General features: G+C 39.9%; 1 protein-coding gene across 5 annotated transcripts in view; it reads left to right on the top strand.

Moving 5' to 3' along the window:
• The window catches only part of NFX1 (nuclear transcription factor, X-box binding 1), an 82,262-nt gene that overhangs the window by 8,123 nt on the left and 46,675 nt on the right, over positions 1 to 27,464 (top strand). For all 5 annotated transcript variants that reach the window (XR_013829040.1, XM_079926161.1, XM_079926163.1 and 2 more), the window contains 5 exons: positions 13,227 to 13,385; positions 14,559 to 14,636; positions 20,866 to 20,971; positions 23,970 to 24,041; positions 25,555 to 25,694. Coding sequence is in view for 4 of the 5 variants with exons in the window: in XM_079926161.1 (XP_079782287.1) it covers positions 13,227 to 13,385; positions 14,559 to 14,636; positions 20,866 to 20,971; positions 23,970 to 24,041; positions 25,555 to 25,694 (555 nt within the window). In the remaining variant the exon portion in view is untranslated. The remainder of the gene's footprint in view (positions 1 to 13,226; positions 13,386 to 14,558; positions 14,637 to 20,865; positions 20,972 to 23,969; positions 24,042 to 25,554; positions 25,695 to 27,464) is intronic.

Below are 27,464 nucleotides of genomic sequence, written 5' to 3'. Positions count from 1 at the left end.
GCAGCCAGGGTGTTGTGCCTGAGCAATGTGGAAGGCGAGAATTGCTGCACAGTGCAGTGGTAGCGCATGGGAGGGGAAAGCAGTGTTCGTGTTTTAAACTTTTCACTTAGGAATAATTTTAGATTTATAGAAAGTTTGCAAAGATAGAACAGAGAATTCCCATACACTCTTCACCCAGCTCCCTGTAATGTTAACATCTTTGTCAAAACTAAGAAATTAACACTGGTACCATGGTATTGACTAAACTTCAGACTTTTTTTTTGGCTACGCCGCGAGGCTTCCAGCGAGGCTTGTGGGAGCTTAGTTTTTTGACCAGGGATTGAACTCGTGCCCTTGGCAGTGAAAGCACAGAGTCCTAACCACTGGACCGCCAGGGAATTCCCCCGGACTTTAGTTGGATTTCACCAGTTTTCCCACTAATACCCTTTTCCTGCTCCAGGGTGCAATCCAGGATATCACATTGCATTTAATCAGCATGTGTCCTTATTCTCCTCCAATCTGTGACAACTTCTTAGCCTTTCCTTGTTGGAAAACGTGTTTTTGCGTATGTTTTGCTTTGTCTCCTCCTTGTTCAGGAAAGATAAAGAATTTGGTTAAATTTATTAGATTTGAGTTGTCTACTAGACTGCCATATGGATATGTTAAATAGAGAGTTGGATATAAAATTCACAGAAGAGATCTGGACTGGAGATTTAAATTTGGGCATTGTCAGTGTAGAGATGGTGTTTAATGGACTAGAGGAGGTCACCTAAGGTGTGAGTGTAGTTAGACAAAAAAAGAGTGAGGATGGAGCCTACCTAGGCTTGGCTGGAAAATGAGCATCCAGTAAAGGAAACGGAGAAAGAGTAAACTGAACTAGGATGTGAAACGTTCTAAACACCAAGTAAAGAAATTCAAGGAGGAGGCAGTGATAATTGTGCTAAATGCTGTTGATCAGTACAGCAGGATAACTGCACATTGACTATTGGATTTGGCAATGTGAAGGTTACTGGTCTTTTTTTTTTTTTTGAATTTTATTTTATTTATTTTTTTATACAGCAGGTTCTTATTAGTTATCTATTTTATACATATTAGTGTATATATGTCAATCCCAATCTCCCAATTCATCGCACCACCACCGCCCCCCCGCCCCGCCTCTTTCTCCACTTGGTGTCCATACGTTTGTTCCCTACGTCTGTGTTTCAATTTCTGTTCTGCAAACCGGTTCATCTGTACCATTTTTCTAGGTTCCACATATATGCGTTAATATATGATATTTGTTTTTCTCTTTCTGACTTATTTCACTCTGTACAACAGTCTCTAGATTGATCCACGTCTCTACAAATGACCCAATTTCATTCCTTTTTATGGCTGAGTAATATTCCATTGTATATATGTACCACATCTTCTTTATCCATTCATCTATCAGTGGGCATTTAGGTTGCTTCCATGACCTGGCTACTGTAAATAGTGCTGCAATGAACATTGGGGTGCATGTGTCTTTTTGAATTATGGTTTTCTCTGGGTATATGTCCAGTAGTGGGATTGCTGGGTCATATGGTAATTCTATTTTTAGTTTTTTAAGGAACCTCTATGCTGTTCCCCATAGTGGCTGTATCAATTTACATTCCCACCAACAGTGCAAGAGGGTTCCCTTTTCTCCACACCCTCTCCAGCATTTGTTCTTCATAGATTTTCTGATGATGCCCATTCTGACTGGTGTAAGGCGATACCTCATTGTACTTTTGACTTGCATTTCTCTAATAATTAGTGATGTTGAGCAGCTTTTCATGTGCTTTTTCGCCATCTGTATGTCTTCTTTGGAGAAATGTCTATTTAGGTCTTCTGCCCATTTTTTGGATTGGATTTTTTTTTTTTTAATATTGAGCTGCATGAGCTGTTTATATATTTTGGAGATTAATCCTTTGTCTGTTGATTCGTTTGCAAATATTTTCTCCCATTCTGAGAGTTGTCTTTTTGTCTTATTTGTAGTTTCCTTTGCTTTGCAAAAGCTTTTAAGTTTCATTAGGTCCCGTTTGTTTATCTTTGTTTTTATTTCCATTACTCTAGGAGGTGGGGCAAAAAAGGTCTTGCGGTGATTTATGTCAAAGAGTGTTCTTCCTATGTTTTCCTTTAAGAGTTTTATAGTATCTGGTCTTACATTTAAGTTTCTAATCCATTTGAGTTTATTTTTGTGTATGGTGTTAGGGAGTGTTCTAATTTCATTCTTTTACATGTAGCTGTCCAATTTTCCCAGCACCACTTATTGAAGAAGCTGTCTTTTCTCCATTGTATATCCTTGTCTCCTTTGTCATAGATTAGTTGACCATAGGTGCATGGGTTTATCTCTGGGCTTTCTATCCTGTTCCATTGATCTTTATTTCTGTTTTTGTGCCAGTACCATATTGTTTTGATTACTGTAGCTTTGTAGTATAGTCTGAAGTCAGGGAGTCTGATTCCTTCCGCTCGGTTTTTTTTCCTCAAGACTGCTTTGGCTATTTGGGGTCTTTTGTGTCTCCATACAAATTTTAAGATTTTTTTGTTCTACTTCTGTAAAAAATGCCATTGGTAATTTGATAGGGATTGCATTGAATCTGTAGATTGCTTTGGGTAGTAGAGTCATTTTCACAATATTAATTCTTCCAATTCAAGAACATGGTATAGCTCTCCATCTGTTTGTATCATCTTTAATTTCTTTCATTAGTGTCTTATAGTTTTCTGCATACAGGGCTTTTTTCTCCCTAGGTAGGTTTATTCCTAGGATTTTATTCTTTTTGTTGCAATGGTAAATGGGAGTGTTTCTTTAATTTCTTTTTCAGATTTTTCATCATTAGTGTATAGGAATGCAAGAGATTTCTGTGCATTAATTTTGTATTCTGCTACTTTACCAAATTCATTGATTAGCTCTAGTAGTTTTCTGGTGGCATCTTCAGGATTCTCTATGTATAGTATCAAGTTATCTGCAAACAGTGACAGTTTTACTTCTTTCCAACTTGTATTCCTTTTATTTCTTCTTCTTCTCTGATTGCCATGGCTAGGACTTCCAAAACTATGTTGACTAATAGTGGTGAGAGTGGACATCCTTGTCTTGTTCCTGATCTTAGAGGAAATGCTTTCAGTTTGTCACCATTGAGAATGATGTTTGCTGTGGGTTTGTCGTATATGGCCTTTATTATGTTGAGGTAGTTTCCCTCTGTGCCCACTTTCTGGAGAGTTTTTATCATAAATCGGTGTTGAATTTTGTCAAAAGCTTTTTCTGCATCTATTGAGATGATCATATGGTTTTTATTTTTCAGTTTGTTAATATGGTGTATCACATTGATTGATTTGCATATATTGAAGAATCCTTGCATCCCTGGGATAAATCCCACTTGATCATGGTGTATGAGCATTTTAATGTGTTGTTGGATTCTGTTTGCTAGTATTTTGTTGAGGATTTTTGCATCTATATTTATCAGTGATATTGGTCTGTAATTTTCTTTTTTTGTAGTATCTTTGTCTGGTTTTGGTATCAGGGTGATGGGGACCTCCCATAACGAGTTTGGGAGTGTTCCTTCCTCTGCAATTTTTTGGAAGACTTTGAGAAGGATGGGTGTTAGCTCTTCTCTAAATGTTTGATAGAATTCGCCTGTGAAGCCATCTGGTCATGGACTTTTGTTTGTTGGAAGATTTTTAATCACAGTTTCAATTTCAGTACTTGTGATTGGTCTGTTCATATTTTCTGTTTCTTCCTGGTTCAGTCTTAGAGGGTTATACCATTCTAAGCATTTGTCCATTTCTTCCAGGTTGTCCATTTTATTGGCATGGGGTTGCTTGTAGTAGTCTCTTATAATGCTTTGTATTTCTGTGGTGTCTGTTTTAACTTATGCTTTTTCATTTCTAATTTTTATTTGAGTCCTCTCCCTCTTTTTCTTGATGAGTCTGGCTAATGGTTTATCAATTTTGTTTATCTTCTCAAAAAACCAGCTTTTAGTTTTATTGATCTTTGCTATTGTTTTCTTTGTTTCTGTTTCATTTATTTCTGCTCTGATCTTTATGATTTCTTTCCTTCTGCTAATTTTGGGTTTTGTTTGTTCTTTTTTCTCTAGTTCCTTTAGGTGTAAGGGTAAGATGTTTATTTGAAATTTTTCTTGTTTCTTGAGGTAGGATTGTATTGCAATAAACTTTCCTCTTAGAACTGCATTTGCTGCATCCCATAGGTTTTGGATAGTCGTGTTTTCATTGTCATTTGTCTCTAGGTATTTTTTGGTTTCCTCTGATGTCTTCGGTGATCTCTTGGTTATTTAGTAATGTATTGTTTAGCCTCCATGTGTTTATGTTTTTTATGTTTTTTTCCCTGTAATTCATTTCTAATCTCCTAGTGTTGTGGTTAGAAAAGATGCTTGATATGATTTCAATTTCCTTAAATTTACTGAGGCTTGATTTGTGACCCAAGATGTGATCTATCTTGGAGAATGTTCCATGCGCACTTGAGAAGAGTGTAATCTGCTGTTCTCAGATGGAATGTCCTATAAATATCAATTAAATCTATCTGGTCTATTGTGTCATTTAAAGCTTGTGTTTCCTTATTTGTTTTCTGTTTGGATGATCTGTCCATTGGTGTAAATGAGGTGTTAAAGTTCCCCACTATTATAGTGTTACTGTCAATTCTTCTTTTATAGCTGTTAGCAGTTGCCTTATGTATTGAGGTGCTCCTGTGTTGGCTGCATATATATTTATAATTGTTATGTCTTCTTCTTGGATTGATTCTTTGATCATTATGTAGTGTCCTTCCTTGTCTCTTGTAACATTCTTTGTTTTAAAGTCTACTTTATCTGATATGAGTTTTGCTACTCCAGCTTTCTTTTGATTTCCATTTGCATGGAATATCATTTTCCATCCCCTTACTTTCAGTCTGTATGTGTCCCTAGGTCTGAAGTGGGTCTCTTGTAGACAGCATATATATAGGTCTTGCTTTTGTATCTATTCAGCGAGCCTGTGTCTTTTGGTTGGAGCATTTAATCCATTCATGTTTAAGGTAATTATCGATATGTATGTTCCTATTACCATTTTCTTAATTGTTTTGGGTTTGTTTTTGTAGGTCCTTTTCTTCTCTTGTGTTTCCCACTTAACGATGTTCCTTTAGCATTTGTTGTAGAGCTGGTTTGGTGGTGCTGAATTCTCTTAGCTTTTGCTTGTCTGTAAAGCTTTTGATTTCTCCATCGAATGTGAATGAGGTCCTTGCTGGGTAGAGTAATGTTGGTTGTAGGTTCTTCCCTTTCATCACTTTAAATATGTCGTGCCACTCCCTTCTGGCTTGTAGAGTTTCTGCTGAGAAATCAGCTGTTAACCTTATTGGAGTTCCCTTGTATGTTATTTGTCATTTTTCCCTTGCTGCTTTCAATAATTTTTCTTTGTCTTTAATTTTTGCCAATTTGATTACTAGCATCTCGGCGTGTTTCTCCTTGGGTTAACCTGTGTGGGACTCTCTGCGCTTCTTGGACTTGAGTGGTTCTCTCCTTTCCCATGTTAGGGAAGTTTTTGACTATAATCTCTTCCAATATTTTCTTGGGTCCTTTCTGTCTGTTTTCTCCTTCTGGGATCCCTATAATGTGAATGTTGTTGCATTTAATGTTGTCCCAAAGGTCTCTTAGGCTGTCTTCATTTCTTTTCATTCTTTTTTCTTTATTCTGTTCCGCAGCAGTGAATTCCACCATTCTGTCTTCCAGGTCACTTTTCCGTTCTTCTGCCTCAGTTATTCTGCTGTTGATTCCTTCTAGTGTATTTTTCATTTCATTTATTGTATTGTTCATCTCTGTTTGTTTGTTTTTTAATTCTTCTAGGTCTTTGTTAAACATTTCTTGAAATTTGCCTCCATTCTTTTTCCAAGGTCCTGGATCATCTTCACTATCATCTTCACTATTCTGAATTCTTTTTCTGGAAGGTTGCCTATCTCCACTTCATTTAGTTGTTTTTCTGGGGTTTTATCTTGTTTCTTCATCTGGTACATAGCCCTCTGCCTTTTTATCTTGTCTATCTGTGAATGTGGTTTTTGTTCCACAGGCTGCAGGATTGTAGTTCTTCTAGTTTCTGCTTTCTGTCCTCTCGTGGATGAGGCTATCTAAGAAGCTTGAGCAAGTTTCCTCAAGGTTACTGGTCTTGCTAAGAGCAGTTTTAGTGGAGTAGTGGAGATGAAAGCTTGATTGGAATGGAAAGAGAGGCTTACCCCAAATATAAGTGTCCGTGGCTGTTTGAGAGTGGGCTTTGCTTACTCTCACTCTGAACTGAGAGAACCTAGCACTGCCCAGTCCTCCCAGACTGCCTGGATCCCTCATTCTGCAGTAACAAAACCCCCTATATCCTTTATTTGTTTTGGCTCTGCTCCTGCTCTTAATTGACCTATGGCCTTCTGTCGGGTCACCACTTCCTTACAGCCTCAGAGCCTGCTGTTTTCCCTTATCCCACTTACCTTAGTTTCTGGAAGACGGGAAGAGCACACTCCTTCCCCAGTGTCATTTCTAAGCTATTATTCTTCTACCTTTGTATCAGAATCCCTGCTTTTTTGAAGCTAATGCTGCATGACCTTTTCTCTCCATCCCCTTCCATGTCTCCTTATCTTTGTCATCTGTTAGCCTCCACATCTCCCAGCCCCAGCCTCAGTTATTAATGCATCTAGCCTGTATCTTTTTTCTACCCCAGTGATTCTCAAGGTATAGTCCCAGATCAGCAGCTGTCAGCAATACCTGGGAACTTGTTAGAAATGCACATTCTTGGGCCTCACCTCAGAGTTAGTAAACAGAAATTCTGGGTGTGGGGCCCAGCAGTCTCTTCTTTTAACAAGCCTCCAGGTGGTTCTCATGCACATTCAAGTTTGAGAACTACTGATTTACCATAAATCCTGCTGTTGTTCTGTGTGACTTCAATGATCACGTGGGTTATGTCATCCTCAGGTTCTTTGATCTTGTCACCTGCAGTGACCTTCATATCCGTTCCACCTCCACACCCACTACCAAGGAAATGACCCTGGGGATGCCCCGTCTCTGAAATTCTAAAGTCCTGTGTTCTGCTTTCTGACCGTAACCTCCTATCCTTTTGGCTCTCCCAGTCTCTTCCACCCACTATCAGTTCAGTCTCCATCCTTCTTCATCCCCTCTTCAGGCTAGGCCTTACTGTAAGTCATTTGAAGTATTATCCTTCTGCCAAGACATTTGGCAGGATCCCAGCCCTGGGTGGATGCTGCAGTCTAGCTTTTCTACCCTATCTGGATAACAGAATGCCATTTCAGGAAATCGTATAACAGTATAGATTTGGCACTGCTGCAAATTCACTCGCCCTCTGAGGAAAGCCTTCCTGATCACCCTGTTTAAAACTATAATACTTCCCCCACTGCCGACCCTCACTAACCTCTTTTCCTGGCTTATTTTTTTCCATAGCACTTATTACTATTTGATGATACTACTTATTTTCATTATTTATTTGTTGATTGACTACCTTCCACCACAAGATAGTAAACTTCATAAGGGCAGAAGATTTTTGTCTGTTTTGTTCACTGTATACCCTTAGTGTCTAAAGAGTGTCTGGTACATGGTCAGTTCCCAGTAAATATTTTTGAATAGTGGTCTCCAGCTTAGCTGGCTTTCAGCACTGCCGTTTTCCCTTTATATGACCTTGGGCAGCTGTCCCTCCCATTTTCATCTAAGACTATTCCAAACCTTTTCCACACTTATTCATACCTTCCTAACATTGATCTCTCAACCCCAATAGACCTCCTTGCCTCCTACTTCACTGAGAAAGGGAAGGTCATCACTGAGAAAGGGCATAATTTTCTCAACTTTTTGCTCTCTCTAAGCAAACTCAGAGACATCTGTGCCTGTTACTCCTTTTCTTTCATTCTGAGATCTCTTTTATTTCCTTTCATCAACCTTTCCACATCTACTACTCCAAGTTCTCAACCTGAAGCTCTTCCTGAGTCTGTCCTGCCCTCTAAAAGAAAAACTTGCCCCATACGGGACCTCCCAGTAGTGTTGCTTTCCTTCCATTCAGTCTAATCAAGAGTCATCCACTCTGGGGCTTCCCTGGTGGCGCAGTGGTTGAGAGTCTGCCTGCCGATGCAGGGGACACGGGTTTGTGCCATGGTCCGGGAAGATCCCACATGAGCCCATGAGCCATGGCCCGTGAGCCATGGCCGCTGAGCCTGTGCGTCCGGTCCGGAGCCTGTGCTCTGCAACGGGAGAGGCCACAACAGTGAGAGGCCCGTGTACCGCAAAAAAAAAAAAAAAAAAAAAAAAGAGTCATCCTCCACTCTGTGTCCTTTTCCCTAATCTGATTTCATGTCTCAGTCCTCTGGCATCATCACCACTTGACTCAGAGCTACTGGTAAGGTCACGAATGACTCAGTCCTTACTGTTATCCTGGACTTCCCTTTGAGTTGGACACAAAGGGGTCTTTTCTGAAATGTAACTTCCTTGACTCCTTTGTTACCACACACTTCTGGTCCTTCTTGTTCTCCTTGACTGTTCCTGTTTATGTCCTTCACTATTCTCTTCCTCCACCTCTTTCCTAAATGTTGGTGTTACCTAGGGCTTTATCTCAGCCCTCTCTTCTTACTTGATAAGGCTTCATTGGGAGATTACAACCAGTTCTGTACTTTCAAACCACTACCTCTGGGCTGTACTGATTTCTAAACCTTTACATCCAGCCCCTAAGCTCTGCCATAGGCCTTAGACTCACATAAATAAATGTGATGTCTGACATATGCTTCAGACTCAGCAAGACCGTCTTGAACACGTTGATCATGCTTACGTTGTATTAGCTTTTTAAAAACAGCTGCCTTACCTTAAATAAGGCAGCTTACTAAAGTTGATAGGTTAATTTACCTTTATTCCCACCATCCAGATATAATCAGCTTTAACCTTTTAGTCTGTTTCCTTAAAGAATTTTTCAATGCTCAGTTTTACATAGTTGAAATCATATAATAAAAATAATCTTTATTCTTTTATTGCTTATTATAGTGTTATATTTTTCCACTCATTAAGAAATCTTTGTAAACCTTATTTTAAATTAATATATAATATGCCATAAATAGATATGCATTAATATTTAAACAATCTCTATCTCCCCCCCTTTTTTTTTGCTGATATATTTTAAAGTAAATTCCAGATATCAGGCTATTTCACCTTCATATACTTTTAGGTTACATCTATTTAAAAAATATGGCCGTTTTCTTACATAATCATAGTGCCGTTATTGTGCTTAACAAAATTAACGATAATTCCTTGAAATCATCTAATACCTGGTCCACAATTGAATTTCCCTGTTTGCCTCAAAAATGTCTTTTTACACTTGGATTTTTCTTTTATTTTTTTGCGGTACGCGGGCCTCTCACTGTTGTGGCCTCTCCCGTTGCGGACCACAGGCTCCGGACGCGCAGGCCCAGCGGCCATGGCTCACGGGCCCAGCCGCTCCGCGGCATGTGGGATCTTCCCGGACCAGGGCACGAACCCATGTCCCCTGCATTGGCAGGCGGACTCTCAACCACTGCGCCACCAGGGAAGCCCTACACTTGGATTTTTCAAATCAGGATTGTTTTAGGTTTTGTTTTGTTTTTTTTTAAGACAGTTATTTATTGGTGTATCTGAAAAGTTTGTAGTGCATTCTCCAGACAGGTCTCTGTTCTTCTGGTTTTTTACGTGGGTTGTCACCCTCTTTACTGACATACTATCAAAGTAAAAGTATAGAGAATATACAGTCATGACTGGGGAATGATGGAGAAGCCCTAGTGGGAGAGGGCCTAGGATTGAAGAAGAGCCAGTGGTCAGGATAGGGCTGCATCCAGCATGGACAAGAGTCTTGCACCTGAAATGTGATAGTTCACTAGCAGAGAGCTATTCCAGAATAGTACCATGTTTTACGTATGTTACACGCTTAGATAAAACTGAAATGTTGGTGAAAGAATTATACTGTTTCTCTTGCTAGTATGTTTCTAGAACCTTTTACTATTATTTATTATTTTCATTCATTCATACAACAGGTATTATTGAGTACCTTCTATGTGTAGAGTTAGGAAATAAACAAGGTAAAATATATGATAGACTTAAGTGGTGTGAAGAAAGATAAGGGAGATAGGGAATGCTTAGGGAGTGGGTTACAGTTTTTTTGTTTTTTTGGGGGGAGGGGTGGGTTCCAGTTTTTAAAGTGTGGCCAGAGACTGCCTCATTGAGAAGACCACATTTTTAAAAAATTAATTAATTAATTAATTTAGTTTTGGCTGTGTTGGGTCTTTGTCTCTGTGCGAGGGCTTTCTCCAGTTGTGGCGAGCAGGGGCCACTCTTCTTCGCAGTGCATTGGCCTCTCACCGTCGCGGCCTGTCTTGTTGCGGAGCACAGGCTCCAGACGCGCAGGCTCAGTAGTTGTGGCTCACGGGCCTAGTTGCTTCGCGGCATGTGGGATCCTCCCAGACCAGGGCTCAAGCCCATGTCCCCTGCATTGGCAGGCAGACTGTCAACCACTGCACCACCAGGGAACCCGAGAAGACCACATTTTGAGTAAACACCTGAAGCGGTTGAGGGACTGAGCTGTGCAAATGTCTGGGGGACAGTATTCTAGGCAGAGGGAATAGCAAGTTGTAAAGACCTTCCCGCAGGAATCTGCCTTCCAGTTTAGGGCTGGGAAGGAGGCAATGTCGTCTCAGAGTGGTGGCCTAGGGAAAGGGGAATCACAGATGAGGACCGGGGGCCAATGAAGGCCATTGTAAGGACTTTGGCTTTTACAGGCATGTGATGTAGGAACCATTGGCAAATTCTGAGCAGAGGAGTGTATCATCTATTAATAATTTGCATTTTGACGGGCTCCCTCTGGCTGCTGTGGTGAGAATAGACTGAAGTAGGGAGACTAGTTAGGAGGCCATTGTAATAATCCAGGTGAGTGGATAGTGGCTTAGACCAGAGTGTTAGCAGCAGAGGTTGGATTCTGGAAATATTTTGAAGGTAGAGCCAGCAGGGTTTGCCGACATACTGAACATGGGATGAAAGAGACAGCCTTTGGAAAGGCTGCAATTTGTCAGCTATTCAAAGTTGACAGCTTTGGAAAGGCAGTAATTTGTAGGCTATTCAAAGTTGACAGCTGTCACCACATAACTAAATGTACGTGCATCCTAGTGGTCAGATTTCACCGTGACTGGACTTAGAAACATCACAATAGTTCTTCATTAACAAGCAATAAACTAATGAATAAGAGAAACAGTAAAATAAAAAGACAGTCCTCAGGGTAAAAATTATAGTGTTCTCAGGTGGGTTCCGTACTACTTCACTTTCTGTGTTCTTAATTCTAACTCAGTTCTATTCTGGAATGGTCAATAGGCATTTTCTATAAAATTCACCACAAGTATAATTCTCACAGACTATTCCTCTGCCCCAATCAGCCTCACATATAGATGGCTCAGACTTAATCTCACTCTCTAATGAGCTCTCACCTAACTTACTGCTCCAGAATCTTCCACATGTAGCATGGTAACTGGTAGGAAATATAATTGACTCTGTTATTCAGAAATGTTAACCTATGCAGGGTAGGGTATCCCTACTTTTTTTTTTTTTTTTTTTTTTTTGCGGTACGCGGGCCTCTCACTGTTGTGGCCTCTCCCGTTGCGGAGCACAGGCTCCAGACGCGCAGGCTCAGTGGCCATGGCTCACGGGCCCAGCCACTCCGCGGCATGTGGGATCTTCCCGGACCAGGGCACGAACCCGTGTCCTCTGCATTGGCAGGTGGACTCTCAACCACTGCGCCACCACGGAAGCCCGGGTATCCCTACTTTTAGAAGAGAATCTAAGTCTGATTCTTCGGCTTTTATAATAGAATTCAATTTTATGATGTGTTCATCTGTATCTAAAGCAGGTAATTTCCTTTTAATCAGTCACTTGCAGTATCTTTATTCCAGGCTTTCTCCAGAGGGAAAGAGCTATCCCAGAAACTACTAAAGCCTAAAACTTTCAAAGGAGAGAGGTTATGGAGTAGACTAGATGATACTCGTTTATTCTTTCATCCATTCATTCAATAAATATTACTGAACGTTTGGTATATGCTAGGCATTGGATATACTACAGTGAGCAAGGCAGACGAGCCTCTGGTCCTGCCTTCCAGAGCTTACAGTCTTGATGTTGTGTATTTCTTTTGACTTTGAACTGGACAAACAGAAAGTAATCTTAGGGAGCTAATATTATGGAATGACTAAAATGTGAGCTTTTGAGTCAGATGGCGATGAGTTTGAATTTTGATTTTTAAATTTCTGGTTATATGATCTTAGGTAAGTGCTTTAACTACTTTGAGCCTCAGTTTCTTCATCTATAAAATGGTATCTCTATTATATCCTTGTTAAGAGAATTAAATATGTGTAAAGTGCTTTAGCACAACACTTGGCATGGTGTATTTAAGGTTAGTTGTTTTATTCTTATAACTTACTTGGACCTTATAACAAACAAAATAGTATTGTGAAATAAATGCTAAAAATATGGACTCAAAAAAAACATACACACACACATACTCTCAGGTCTGGGTACACTTGGGATTTAGAAAGATTTTGCTGAGATCGTATTTGAAGGAAAAGTCTGGAAGTGGGTGAAGGTATTGAAGAGTAAATCTGGGAGGATTCTTAGGATGTTATACGCTGGTCTCTCTCATAGATGCTGAGCTTCTGGAGCCAGAGACTGTGTGTCCCTCAGTCTAGTAATCCTACCATGGGGCTTGTGGTAGGCATCAAGCCTGTCTTTCTTGAGTGAACAACCAAAGACTTTCAGGGCATCTACTAGAACCATCTCACCACCATGGGTTGTTGGAACGTGTCTAGGCTTAGGTTTCTTGCACCTGACCACTGTAGCTTCACGAGCCCTTCCCTAACCTGAATCCATGAATGTGGTAGATGCAGAGCGTTCCAGATTGAGAGGGCAAGGCAAGGTGCTACAGCATGTTTCTCCTGTGAATGCTTAAGCCGTGTGTTACAAGGGGCGTTTGGCTATTCTGCTAGAATCCTGGGCAGTTTCTTGGGAATGTTTCCTCAATTGTGGGAATCCCTACCTGAATGTCTGCTTCCTAAGTCCTCTACCTCAGCATATTCCTGCCCCTTCCTAGTCTCAAACTCTGAAGAGTCACCTTGCTCAGAATCAGACATCCCTTAAAATGTCTACATTTGAATTCTCCTCTCAAATGCCTTGCTGATCCTTGGTTGACTACGGAATGATTTTCTGTGTTTCAGTTTATCTGTTTTGTTTTTTAAACAGGTTCTTTAATTGAACAGCTAACCACAGAAAAATATGAGTGCATGGTGTGCTGTGAATTGGTTCGTGTCACAGCCCCAGTGTGGAGTTGTCAGAGCTGTTACCATGTGTTTCATTTGAACTGCATAAAGAAATGGGCAAGGTCTCCAGCGTCTCAAGCAGGTCAGTCATTTCTCTCTTCTGAATAGTTATTCTTACTCATTAGATATGTTCAGGTTTTAAACTTAGCTTTAAAAATACTACTTAATTCCTCTTAAGTGTTTTATCTGTGGGGAGAGTATGTTGCCCTGATCACATATTTTGATCACATATGTTGCCCTGATCACATATTTGGTTTAAGCTATAAATCTTAAACCAGCTAAGCATAACAAATTAAAATATACTTAGGGTACAACAAAATCAGTCACTTTTACTGAAAATGGTAGCTTTTATCCAAGTAGCATCTATAAAGAACGATTTTTTTTTAATTGGGGTATAGTTGATGTACAATATTATGTCAGTTTCGGGTGTACAACATAGTGATTCACCATTTTTAAAGGTTATATTCTATTTATAGTTATTATAAAATATTAGCTATATTCCCTGTGTTGTACTATACATCCTTGTAGCTTATTCATTAGAAAACATTTCTTGTATAGTTTGCTTTAGAAAATTTATAGAAAACAATGTTTAATTTACCCTTAGGATTTTGAAGTTGCTTTGCCTTTAACAGATCTTCTCCATAGTATTTTGTGGGCTTTTCCCAAAGTATACTAGTATTTAGGGATAATGCAAATGTTACTAAAAATATGCTTTCTGAACTTTGGCTCTTCTAATTTAAGACATTTGAGTTTTCCTGCATGTACTCAAGTATCCTACTTTTTTTTTTCAAACCAAGATTCAGATGCTTACTTTGATATTAAAAATAATAGAACACTGTCCCACAAAATGAAATGTTAATTTTATGAAGTGATTGTGGTAATCATCATATTGTAATATGTGGTAATAAGACTGTGGTAATAATCATATTGTAATATATAAATGTATCAAATCAACATGTTGTGTACCTTAAACTTACACAATGTTATACGTTAATTATATCTCAATTTTTAAAAATGGAATGAAATGGATACCCACTGTATTCACGATATGAGGTCCTTATAATTATAAGCCTAAATGCAATATTTAAGCAAAGAATTCAGTATTGTGAATTTGTTTCTTAAATGTCTGATATCCTTAATATGGAAATTACTACTGCTGCTTCAATATTATGGCTTTCCATAGATTTAAAAATTCTTAAATTACATGTGCTTTTGTAAGGAAATTATTTTGATTTCCTCTCATTTTTCTTGACAGATGGCCAGAGTGGTTGGAGGTGCCCTGCATGTCAGAATGTTTCTGCACATGTTCCTAATAACTATACTTGTTTCTGTGGTGAGTTTTTTTGCATACACTGGAGTTTCTTTCACTTTGCTTATTGTACCTCAGTTCCCAGCCCTGGAGAGGCAGTGTGCTGGGCATGTTTTAGAAGTCACTAATAAGACTTCAGAGCTACAGGAGTTTGTAAGACATCACATGCATGTGGTCTGTCACACAGCTAGAGTCACAGGCCTTTGTGTTCTTGGCAGACTGTTCTGGAGGTGAGCCTTCTCATCATGCCCACCAGGTCTCCTTGATCTTAGTTTAGATCAGAGCTGACCAGATGGCAGAGGTGGATACAGACATGGGCTTCTTCTCATCTCTAATGGTAACAGCTTTGAAATTCTGGATTTGAGCAACATGAGTAAAGAGTAATGGTGAAGTGTACTTTATTTTAATCCAAGAAATCAGTCATTGTTCTTTATAATAAAGAGAGATTTTCTGTAAACCAGCATTGCAAACTATCCTTGTGCCCTCCCTCTTTATGGAATACTTCTTCCTGGTTTTGCGTAGGTCAGTTCTTCCATGTGTTAGGAAAAAAGCTTTTCATGATCCACATGCTCATCTGTTGCTAACCTACTTCCTGCGTGTCTTTTTTTTTTTTTTTTTTCCCCTCTTTCCTGCCTGTCTTTTAATGGGTAACCTTTACCATCTGGCTGTCGATTTTTCAGATTTTATTTCTTAACCATTTATCTCCCTCCTTGAACCATTGCATTTTTATCTCTGTCCTCATTACCTCACTGAAACTTATTCAGAAATCATCAATGACCCTTTCCTGACCAAATCCAGGGCTGATTTATAAATTCTTAACCTTTTTGTCCATACAGCAGCCCTTAATGCTTTTGACCATTCACTTCTTGAAATGACTAGCTCTTTCTGTTTCTCTTCTACCTGTTCTCCTTATTTTTCTAATTTGCTCATATTTCTCCTTTCCTGTTACTTAACTGCCAGCTTTCACCAAGAGTCAGTCACTGACCATCAACACTTCTAGACTCAATCTCTTTGTGAACTCAGCTATCTACAGTGTTCTTCCCCTTCTTTTCTTTAAATCTCATCCACTGTGTCATTCAAGATCTGACCCCAACTGTCTGCTTCCAAAGGAAGCTTCCCCTTCCTTATCTCCTCTGCCACTTTGGCCACTCTTATCCAGAATCTGTTGGTCCTGTATGTTCTTTTGCCAAAATCTGACCCTTAATAGATACTGAATTAGTATTAGCTGAAGGAATGAATATTCTTGAATGTACTACTGGAAAGGCAGCATGAAACTGGAAGCAAGAGATCAATTGAAAATTGGACAAATAAGACCAATACCCAGGCTTAATTACCTTATTTTTAAAGGATTTTTTAACATGAAGCATCATAATGAAATTTAAAATCTTGTTAAAGCCTTCACTGACAAATTGGATATGAGACCCTAAGAAGGCAGAAGAATGTGGGGATGAAGGTCACGATGATTTGAGTGAGGTGGAATGGTGTGGGAAGGCAAATAATGGCCTGATTTTACCTGAGGACTTTGCCCCACTCTGCTCTTCAAGGAGACCATTGGTCAGGAATTCCCTGGCAGTCCAGTGGTTACGACTCTGTGCTTTCACTGCCAAGGGCCTGGGTTCAATACCTGGTTGAGGAACTAAGATCCCACATTCTGCAAGCCACGCAACGCAGCTGAGTAAAAAAAAGGAGACCATTGGTTTAATATACTTATTGTGAGCTTATTAATGTAACAGATACTATGAAGAAACAGAGAAGAATGAGACTCTTTACTGACTTCCCAGAGCTTACAGTCTAAAATTTAAGACACAATTAACTTGCTGTTCTACTACAAAGTCTGTGGGAGATCTTTGGGGTGAGTTTGACTTCTGGCTGGAGGATTAAGAGCTTTCCTGAAGGAGGTAGAATTGAACCAGGCTTGAAAACTAGGTTTAACACCAAGAAGTCTTAGGATCTGCTGGGAGAAGAGGAAGTCATCCAGTTATGGAGCCCAGGGTCTATGAAGATGGAGGAGTTCGAGATGACTGGAAAGGTAGGGCTGACTTCTTCATGCCAGGCCTAGATATTGGGACTTCATTTGTCAGGTGCTGGGAAGCCACTGAGGGCATTAGTGTGTTTTTTTTTTTTTTTTTTTTTTTTTTGGCCGTGCCAAGGCATGTGGGATCTTAGTTCCCCAACCAGAGATCAAACCTGGGCCCCCTCCAATGGAAATGCAGAGTCCTAACCACTGGACTGCCAGGGAATTCCCTGATTCTTTATGAAGATTAGTCTGGTGGCAGTGAGTAGAGTATTCTGGGACCTAAACAGTTTGGGGACTTAGAGTAACCCAGATGAAGAATAGTAAAAGTCTGCAATGGGTTTTAGAGTGGGACAGAAAGGAAGGGATATAAGATTTCAAAGGTAAACATGAATTAACAGCAGTGGGAAAGGAAGGAACCCAAATGTGACTCCAAAGTTTCATGCTTTTGGAAATGGTGATACCAAGAACAGAAAAGGGCAGGGCAAGTGAACCAGGTTTGGTGGGGACAATGAGTTCAGTTGGAGTTGGAGTTGAAGTGTTGAGTTGGAGGAGTAAGACATCCAGTGGAAGATGTTCTCCAAGGAGTTAGGAATGTTTGAAGAAAGATCAGGAATTAGGGAAGATAGTCACAGGTGAGAGCAATAGATGAGATTCTAGTAGGTGAAAGGGTAATGGGTGAGAAGGAGTCTAATGCAGAACTCTGGCAGATGAAGGGAAAAAAACATCATTGAGAGTCAGGGAAAAGAGGTTGGGCCACTGAGAGATGGTAGGAGAAAACCTGGGCACCGCATTGGAGCAAGAAAGCACAGAGGCAGGGGAGCTATTCTAATAGTCTAGAGATGAGGTTCTGGCCAGTAGAGAGGAACAGCAGGAGTAGAGGGGGAGGTGAGTTGTGAGATACACTATGTAGGAAAATTGACAAGATTTGGTGACTAAATAGAATAGAGAAAGAAAAAGGAGGATGCCTCTAGTTTTTGAGTTTGTGTGACTCTGACAGTGATGGTGTCACACAGATAGGGAACCCTGGAGAGGGTGGAATCTAAGAGGGAAGATGCTAACTTTGACTGTAGATACATAGGCAATTTGAAGTGACTGTGAAACCCCAAGCACAGATGTTCAGCAGACGGTTGGACATGTAGGACTGAAACTGAGGATTCAGGGCAATGCAGAAAATGTAGATTTGGGACTCATCGGCCTTTAGATGTATTGAACCGCACAGCATGAATAAGATTTCTGAAAGAGACAGACAGGAGAGAACAGCAGAGACCAAGGACTGGGAACAGGCTTCATTTAGGGTGTAAATTGCCCAAGTGAGGATGAATAGCTCAAGGGCAAGGAGCAGTCCCGCGCCTCAGTTTTACTCATCCTGCCCCTGCACTAAGTTCATGGAATAGGCTTACTAAAATTTGTGGAGTGACATTGATTATAAAATTATAACCCTGGAGGGAACTTTCCTCAACATAAGAAAGGCCATATATGGCAAACCCACAGCCAACATCATCCTCAATGGTGAAAAACTGAAACCATTTTCACTAAGATCAGGAACAAGACAAGGTTGCCCACTCTCGCCACTCTTATTCAACATAGTTTTGGAAGTTTTAGCCACAGCAATCAGAGAAGAAAAGGAAATAAAAGGAATCCAAATCAAGAAAGAAGTAAAGCTGTCACTGTTTGCAGATGACATGATATTATACGTAGAGAATCCTAAAGATGCTACCAGAAAACTGCTAGAGCTAATTGATTAGCTAGAGCTAATCAATGAATTTGGTAAAGTAGCAGGATACAAAATTAATGCACAGAAATCTCTAGCATTCCTATACACTAATGATGAAAAAGTGAAATTAAGAAAACACTCCCATTTACCATTGCAACAAAAAGAATAAAATATCTAGGAATAAACATACCTAAGGAGACCAAAGACCTGTATGCAGAAAATTTTAAGACACTGATGAAAGAAATTAAAGATGATGCAAATAGATGGAGAGATATACCACGTTCTTGGATTGGAAGAATCAACATTGTGAAAATGACTCTACTACCCAAAGCAATCTACAGATTCAATGCAATCCCTATCAAACTACCACTGGTATTTTTCACAGAACTAGAACAAAAAATTTCACAATTTGTATGGAAACACAAAAGACCCTGAATAGCCAAAGCAATTTTGAGAAAGAAAAACAGAGCTGGAGGAATCAGACTTCCTGACTTCAGACTATACTACAAAGCTAGAGTAATCAAAACAGTATGGTACTGGCACAAAAACAGAAAGATAGATCAATGGAACAGGATAGAAAGCCCAGAGATAAACCCATGCACATATGGTCACCTTATCTTTGATAAAAGAGGAAAGAATATACAGTGGAGAAAAGACAGCCTTCAATAAGTGGTGCTGGGAAAACTGGAAAGGTACATGTAAAAGTATGAAATTAGAACTCTCCCTAACACCATACACAAAAATAAACTCAAAATGGATTAAAGACCTAAATGTAAGGCCAGACACTATCAAACTCTTAGAGGAAAACATAGGCAGAACACTCTATGACATAAATCACAGCAAGATCCTTTTTGACCCACCTCCTAGAGAAATGGAAAAAACAAAAATAAACAAATGGGACCTAATGAAACTTCAAAGCTTTTGCACAGCAAAGGAAACCATAAACAAGACGAAAAGAATGGGAGAAAATATTTGCAAATGAAGCAACTGACAAAGGATTGATCTCCAAAATTTACAAGCGCTCATGCAGCTCAATATCAAAAAAACAACCCAATCCAAAAATGGGCAGAAGACCTAAATAGACATTTCTCCAAAGAAGATATACAGATTGCCAACAAACACATGAAAGAATGCTCAACATCATTAATCATTAGAGAAATGCAAATCAAAGCTACCATGAGATATCATCTCACACCAGTCAGAATGGCCGTCATCAAAAAATCTACAAACAAAAAATGCTGGAGAGGGTGTGGAGAAAAGGGTACCCTCTTGCACTGTTGGTGGGAATGTAAATTGATACAGCCACTATGGAGAACAGTATGGAGGTTGCTTAAAAAACTACAAATGGAACTACCATATGACCCAGCAATCCCACTACTGGGCATATACCCTGAGAAAACCATAATTCAAAAAGCGTCATGTACCAAAATGTTCATTGCAGCTCTATTTACAATAGCCATAACATAGAAGCAACCTAAGTGTCCATCAATAGATGAATGGATAAAGAAGATGTGGCACATATGTACAATGAAATATTACTCAGCCATAAAAAGAAACAAGATTGAGTTATTTGTAGTGAGGTGGATGGACCTAGAGTCTGTCATACAGAGTGAAGTAAGTCAGAAAGAGAAAAACAAATACCGTATGCTAACACATATATATGTAATCTAAGAGGGAAAAAAATGGTCATGAAGAACCTAGGGGCAAGATGGGAATAAAGACACAGACCTACTAGAGAATGGACTTGAGGATATGGGGAGGGGGAAGAATAAGCTGTGACAAAGTGAGAGAGTGGCATGGACATATATACACTACCAAACGTAAAATAGATAGCTAGTGGGAAGCAGCCACATAGCACAGGAAGATCAGCTCTGTGCTTTGTGACCACATAGAGAGGTGGGATAGGGAGGGTGGGAGGGAGGGAGAAGCAAGAGGGAGGAGATATGGGGATATATATATATGTATAACTGTTTCATTTGTTATAAAGCAGAAAGTAACACACCATTGTAAAGCAGTTATACTCCAATAAAGATGTTAAAAATTATAACCCTTTTATGCCTATATTTTAACTTTAGAATAGGCGAGTTCCTACTATACTGGGGGACTTACGTCCTTTCCATTTCTTACTGCCTCTCCCCTCCCCCCATTGCTCTCTTCCCTTATTCCCTCTTTCTGATCCTTACAGTAGATATTCCCATATCAATTCAAAGACCCATTTACAGAAAGCTTATCTTGTAGGTTTTGTTTAAATCTTAAATTAAATGTGTCCATTAGTCAAAGTGGCATTTTCATCAGTAAAAATGACGATTTGTCTTTTCCAGACAATCCAGAATTTATCATACTCAGTGAAGCTTTTGATGAGTAGCATTACATTCACCTTCTTATTTTAGGACAATGTGTTTATTGAACTAACGAACACCATCCTGATGTTTCATGCTGTCTGGCTATATTGTATTATTTCATCGAAGTCTAGGATGCAGTTGAAGTTTATACCATTGACTCTCTTATTTGATATGTTTTAGGCAAGGTAAAGAATCCTGAATGGAGCAGAAATGAAATTCCACATAGTTGTGGTGAGGTCTGTAGAAAGAAACAGCCTGGCCAGGACTGCCCACATTCCTGTAACCTGTAAGTTGGAACACTATACTCCTGGAGGTTGCTGGTGAACACGCTTTGCTTGCGGCTCTCAGTACACATATCTGGTTAGCACGTAACAGGACTGGGTGAGGGACAGTGTGGTATCATTTACTGAGCACTTGCTTTGTGCCAGGTACTCTGCAAAAGTTGACTCGTTGAATCCTTACAACAGCCCAGTGATGTATAGATATTTATCACTCCATTTTACAGATGAGGAGGGAGATGCACAATAATAAACGGTTGATCAGTTACAAATAAATTTCTGTGGGCTTTGGCTTCAGACAAAGGTTTAATTCCTGGTTTTGTCTCTTTAACAGTTATGTGCTGTTGGACAAATTACTTCTCTGAGCTTCAGTTTCTGGACCTGTAAGATTATAATGATAGATAAAAAATAGTTACAGAGTTCTATGAATATTAAATTAACACACTCAAGAGACTTGGTACAGAGCCTGGCACATGATAAGTGGTCAAGAAATGGTAACACTTGCTTTTATTACCCAAATCTAAGAGAAAACAGACATCAGAGTGTTATACTTATTTCCACTGGTACCTCGCTTCTATTGCATGGAGCAAGGGTTGGATCAGAGGTCTTATGATCAAGATGTAGGGACCGTGCTGGGGAATGTCATTGTGGGGAGAGCTATTCAGACTGAGCTAAACAGCATGGTCTGCCATCTGCTGGACAATCAGCCCTTTCTCTTCCTTTGACTGCTTCCATAGGTCAGAACTCAGGGACTCATCTGTTCCTTCCCTTAGTTGGCATTTTAGTAAATTCAGTAACAAGAAATTAATCCTACACATGAATTATCTTTAGGAAGCCTTCAGCAGAAATGGGGCCCTGTCATGACTGTCAGAGAACACCACTGTGATACAGATCAGGTGGTCAGTCATTTAAGGAGCACTTTAAAACACCAGTGCCCAGTTTCTGCCTCAGAGCAATTGAATCAGAATCTCCTGGGGTGGGTCTAAGCATTGTAGTTTTTTTCCAGGTGATTCTAATATGTAGGCAGTGTTCTGAACCACTGCTCTGAAGGTTATGAGAACCTGGGGTTAAGTCCAGGCCTCAGGGATATTTGCAATAACCTGGAATCATCCACACTTGACCAGCAGTTTGTCTATCAGTCTAAAGTTATTTAAGGGCTTCCCTGGTGACGCAGTGGTTAAGAATCCACCTGCCAATGCAGGGGACATGGGTTCGAGCTCTGGTCCAGGAAGATCCCACATGCCGTGGAGCAGCTAAGTCCATGTGCCACAACTACTGAGCCTGCCCTCTAGAGCCTGTGAGCCACAATTACTGAGCCCACATGCCACAACTACTGAAGCCAACGCGCCTAGAGCCCGTACTGTACAAGAGAAGCCACCTCAATGAGAAGCCCGCGCACCACAATGAAGAGTAGCCCCTGCTCACGGCAACTAGAGAAAGCCCGTGTGCAGCAATGAAGACCCAGTGCAGCCAAAAACAAATAAATAAAATAAATAAATTTATTTAAAGAAATGAAGTTATTTAAATGTCCAGCCATGAAAATAATTTCACCTGAAAGGGTTGAGGTATATCATGTGAAATATAACTGTTGAATAATGATACTCATCCTTAAAGAAGCATGCTTAATCTTATGTCTCCTGTGGGTTCTGTCTGTCAAAATGGATCATCTTAGGAGACCGGGCACATGTTCCTGGACTGTTTTCAGTGTTTAAAGCTCATAAAAATAAAAAATCCAACCAGACCACTTTATAGGCACAGCTGATTTTTATAGCAAATTCTGTTACCCACTTGATTAATTACACTTGGCTCTGATTGGCTATTTTCTTAATTTATTTATTTTATTTTATTACTTAGTTTTGGCTGCGTTGGGTCTTCATTGCTGCGTGCGGGCTTTCTCTAGTTGCGGAGAGCAGTTGCTATTCTTCATTGCGGTGCGCGGGCTTCTCATTGCTGTGGCTTGTCTTTGTTGCAGAGCACAGGCTCTAGGCGTGCAGGCTTCAGTAGTTGTGGCACATGGGCTCAGTAGTTGAGGCTCGCCAGCTCTAGAGTGCAGGCTCAGTTGTGGCGCACGGGCTTAGTTGCTCCGCGGCATGTGAAATCTTCCTGGACCAGGGCTCGAACCCGTGTCCCCTGTATTTGCAGGCGGGTTCTTAATCACTGTACCACCAGGGAAGTCCCCTCTGATGGGCTTTTAATTCCCAAAGGATTGTGATTTGCCATCACATAGGTGTCCCCCCTGCCCACCCGCAAAGTTCCCAAAATGTTTTAAGTAGTGATATTTCTGTACAGGTGTGTAATTTACCAGGGGTGTCTGCTTCGAAGAGGGCAGTATTTATTTGAATTGGAATTTATTTCCATTTTGTTCATTTTTTCTTTGGTCTCTTTATAGCATAGCTCCTATAAAAAGCGTACTATTCAGAGGCCTAATTCTGACCTATAGCAAAAATTAGGCACGGTTTTTTTCCATGAGTCCCTTTCCCCTTTGTTACTTACCAGCATGCCTCCCCTCACCCCAAGCAACCTTCTTTTCAGTGTTCCTGTTGTTAGCCTATCACCTGGTTATCACTTTACCAGCTGATGAGAAAATGTCTGTACTTCTCATGGATCTAGCAGATTTAAGCTCTGTTACTTTGCTCAGGTTCTGAACTTCTAAAGGACCCCATTGGCCATCCTGAGTGGCAGGATCTTTTTATCCCTACTCACTGTACTAAGTGGGCCGAGACCATATTTAGAAATGTTATCTTTGACTATCAGACCCAAATAAAACCAGTATTTTGACTTGGGCTTTACTTTTCTCGTTAAATATTCTAAGATGATACTGCTATCGATTCTTTCTATATAAAAACATTGTTGGTATCTTTGTTTAAATAGTTTGATCAACTTTAGACAAATACTAAAACATTTCATAGGAAGTTTATTTGCTGCCATATTCATAGTAGGGCCCAGCTGGGGCAGCTTTGTTTAAGTTTGGATACATGGCCTTTCATCACAGCCTTTCTTTTTCAGTCTCTGCCATCCTGGACCTTGCCCACCCTGCCCTGCATTTATGACTAAAACATGTGAATGTGGACGGACCAGGTAAAGTTAGAATTGTACTCCGAAGAAGACTTCAGTTTCCACATTAATGGTTTATGTATGAATTTCTAAAATGAAAGATTAGTAGGTAGGTGCAAATAGTATTTATTTGCTACCATTAATAAATGGTAGGTGTAAATAGTACTTTTCTGTAAATAGTAATTTCCTGTGCTGCCTTAATCCTGCAATCTTATAGGTGATTAAGAAGTTATAAAATAGTGAGATTACCCATTTCAGATGCAAGGCCAAGGTGACAGGGACTTTTTTCTTAACCTCTCTAGTGGGTGAAAGAACCAGGAATTGAACCCAGGCCTGCTAAGGTCCAGGAGGCAAGGGTCACTTATCTGTGCCTAGCATAGTATCTGGTGTGTAGGTTTTCAGTGAATATTGTTGAATGAAAGAATAAGTAGCCCCAGAGCCCGCTCTCTTTTCATTATAATGCAAGTTCTCCTGTTTTGTCAGTGCAAGGATCACTGATAGCTGCAGAGGCCCAGTTAAGACCACAAAATGATTTCTGAATCACAAGACGAGATGGGATAGTGCAGGTTTTCAGTGATAAGCATTTTTTAAATGTTTACTGAACTTACAAGGGTAGCAGTGTGGCCTTACAGAGTCACATGCAAGGGGCTGTGGGTTAGAAAGCCCAGGTCAGATTTGAGCTCTGCCACTAACTAGTTGTTGACCTGGGCAAGTTGCTTCTTCTTGGTGAGCCTCATTTTTCTTATCGTATGGTAGAAATAATAGTGTCTTCCTCAAGGGGTTGATGTTAGCCTTGACGCTGAGCACTGGAAACTGATCATCTATGTATGTAACAGTGACTTCTTAAAATATGTAGTTGAAGTGGGAGTAGGGGGATAGAATAAAACTTTCTGTGGGAGAGTAGACTCCAAGGTCTAAACCATTACCCTGGAAAGAAACCTGAAGATGATTGTCTAAGAGCAGCAGCCTCATATCCTTCTCTAGCGAATAAGTTGGCAAAATCAGGATGTTTATTAGAAAAAAGCCAGAATGATGTCCCCATCCTGAATCAAAGTACATACAGTATGTTCTTAAGTATCATAACGGCCTAAAATGCCAGAGTGCCAGGTCCCAGGAGAATGCCACTGTGCTTTCATTCCAAGAATGTTCATTACGACTACACCTCCCAACCTCCCTACCCACCTCTGTAAGATACTATGGGAGCTCCAGGCTCTTTCCCCTCCTGCATGCTGTTTCAACTCAGAGAAGAAATCACATTGTAACAAATACTTAGGCCCTCAGTTCCTCACTGGCCAGAAAATAGGGGAGAGAAAAAAGGCAGAATAGGAAATAAGGAAAGCAAAGGAGGAAAAAGAAGAAAGAGTGGAGAAGGGAAGAGGAATTGAGGAAATGATTGGAAGAGGGAAACAGAAAAAGTAGGGGAAACTGGGCAAAGAGAAAAGGTTTAGTAGGTTTTGGGGGAAGGTCAGTTTAGCTGTCAAATAGGACCTCAATATCCAACATTAGACTAATGCTGTCTTTACATCTATTTTTACAGGCACACAGTTCGCTGTGGTCAGGCCATCTCAGTCCACTGTTCTAACCCTTGTGAGAATGTTTTGAATTGTGGTCAGCACCACTGTGCTGAGCTGTGCCATGGGGGTCCATGCAAGCCTTGTCGGATCATATTGAACCAAGGTAAGTGGTGAGCACACCAGCCAGCAGTACTTGGGTACTTTTCTGGAACCTTATTTATGGTTGTCTTGATGACATGGATTTGTTTCAAGCCTGTAGTCACAAAGACTCTATTAGGTCTGGTACCTTGGGTAGAGAGAACTGGAGATACATGAATGATTAGACGTTTTTTTGTTTTGGGGGGGTTTTTCTGCCACACCTTGCAGCATGCAGGATCATAGTTCCCCTACCAGGGATCGAATCCACGCCCCCTGCAGTGGAAGTGCAGAGTCTTTAACCACTGGACCTCCAGGGAACTCCCTAGGTGGTTTTCATTATTTTGGTTACATACTACCAGTATAGGTCATTGTCCTATAGAATTTGGATGGCAGATTTTTTTAATGCTGTTTAAAAGTAACTGCTTGTGAAATTTTTTTGCAGTAATTACTTGAAAAAGACCCAGAAAGGCCAAAGTGATCTTGAAAAGGAACAGTTGAAAGACCTGATTTTAAGACTTATAAAGTTACAGTAATTGTGACATTGTGGTTATTGGTGTAAAGGTAGACTAGTAGATCAATGGAAGACAATAGAGTCCAGAAATAGACCTCAATATATACAGTCAGTTGATTTTCAACCAAGATATTAAGTTAATTCAGTGGAAAAAGGAGTCATTTTACAAGTGGTCCTAGAACAGCTGGATGTATATATGGGAAAAAAGTGACCCCCAACCCCTGTCTCACTCTTTACACAGAAATTAATACTATATGGGTCATGGGCTTAAATGTAAAACCCAGAAACATAGTTTCCAGATAAAACTATAAGAGAATATTTTCATGACTTTGGGATCAGGCAAAGATTTCATAGAGCAGCAGCAAAAGTACTAACCGTAAAAGAAAATAATTGATAAATTGAACTTTATCACATTAAGAAAATGAATTGATAAATCAGAGATTGTATCCAGAATATTTAAAGTACTCCTACCAAAGAAAAAAAGAAAAAGATAAAGTACTCCTACAAATCAACAAAAAAAGACGAACAACTCACACAGTGAGCAAAAGACTTGAACAGGTACTTCACAAAAGAAATATGTTAATGGCCAGTAAACACATGAAAGGTGCTTAACACCTTTAAACACTAGGAAAATGTAAATTAAAACCACAATAAGGGTAGAATAGTATAACCACTTTAGAAAACAGTCCAGGGGAGTTCCCTGGTGGCCTAATGGTTAGGATTCTGGGCTTTCACGGCCATGGCTCAGGTTCAGTCCCTGGTCGGAGAACTGAGATACCACAAGCCACGTGGTGTGGCCAAAAAAGAAAAAGGAAAAGAAAACTGTCCAGTAGTTCCTTTAAAGGTTAAATATAGAATTACCATATGATCCAGCAATTCAACTCCTTGGCATATACCCAAGAGAAATGAAAATATATGTCCATACAGAACTTGTAAATATATGTTCATAGCAGCATTTTTCATAATAGTCAAAATGTGTCAACAATACAAATTCCTATCAACTGATGAATGGAATAAATGTGATATGTCCATAAAAAGGAATATTATTCAGCCATGAAAAGGAATGAAGTATTGATACATGTTATGAAGTGAATGAACCTCCAAAAACATTATACTAAGTGAAAGAAGTGAGTCTCAAAGGACCACATATTGTGTAGTTCCTCTGTTTGTGTGACTGCCTCTAATCTTCAGGGATCCTGAGCTACTATGTATTGGTTATATAGTTTTATTTTACTAGATTTTACTTTGGTGTGATGCTGTTGATCAGTGCTTGCACTTACAGTA

This window comes from Stenella coeruleoalba (genome assembly GCF_951394435.1).
Source record: "Stenella coeruleoalba genome assembly, chromosome: 7".
Classification (NCBI taxonomy): domain Eukaryota; kingdom Metazoa; phylum Chordata; class Mammalia; order Artiodactyla; family Delphinidae; genus Stenella; species Stenella coeruleoalba.
The sequence above is the reverse complement of the archived record's forward strand: the minus strand, read 5'-3'. Positions and strand labels throughout refer to the sequence as shown.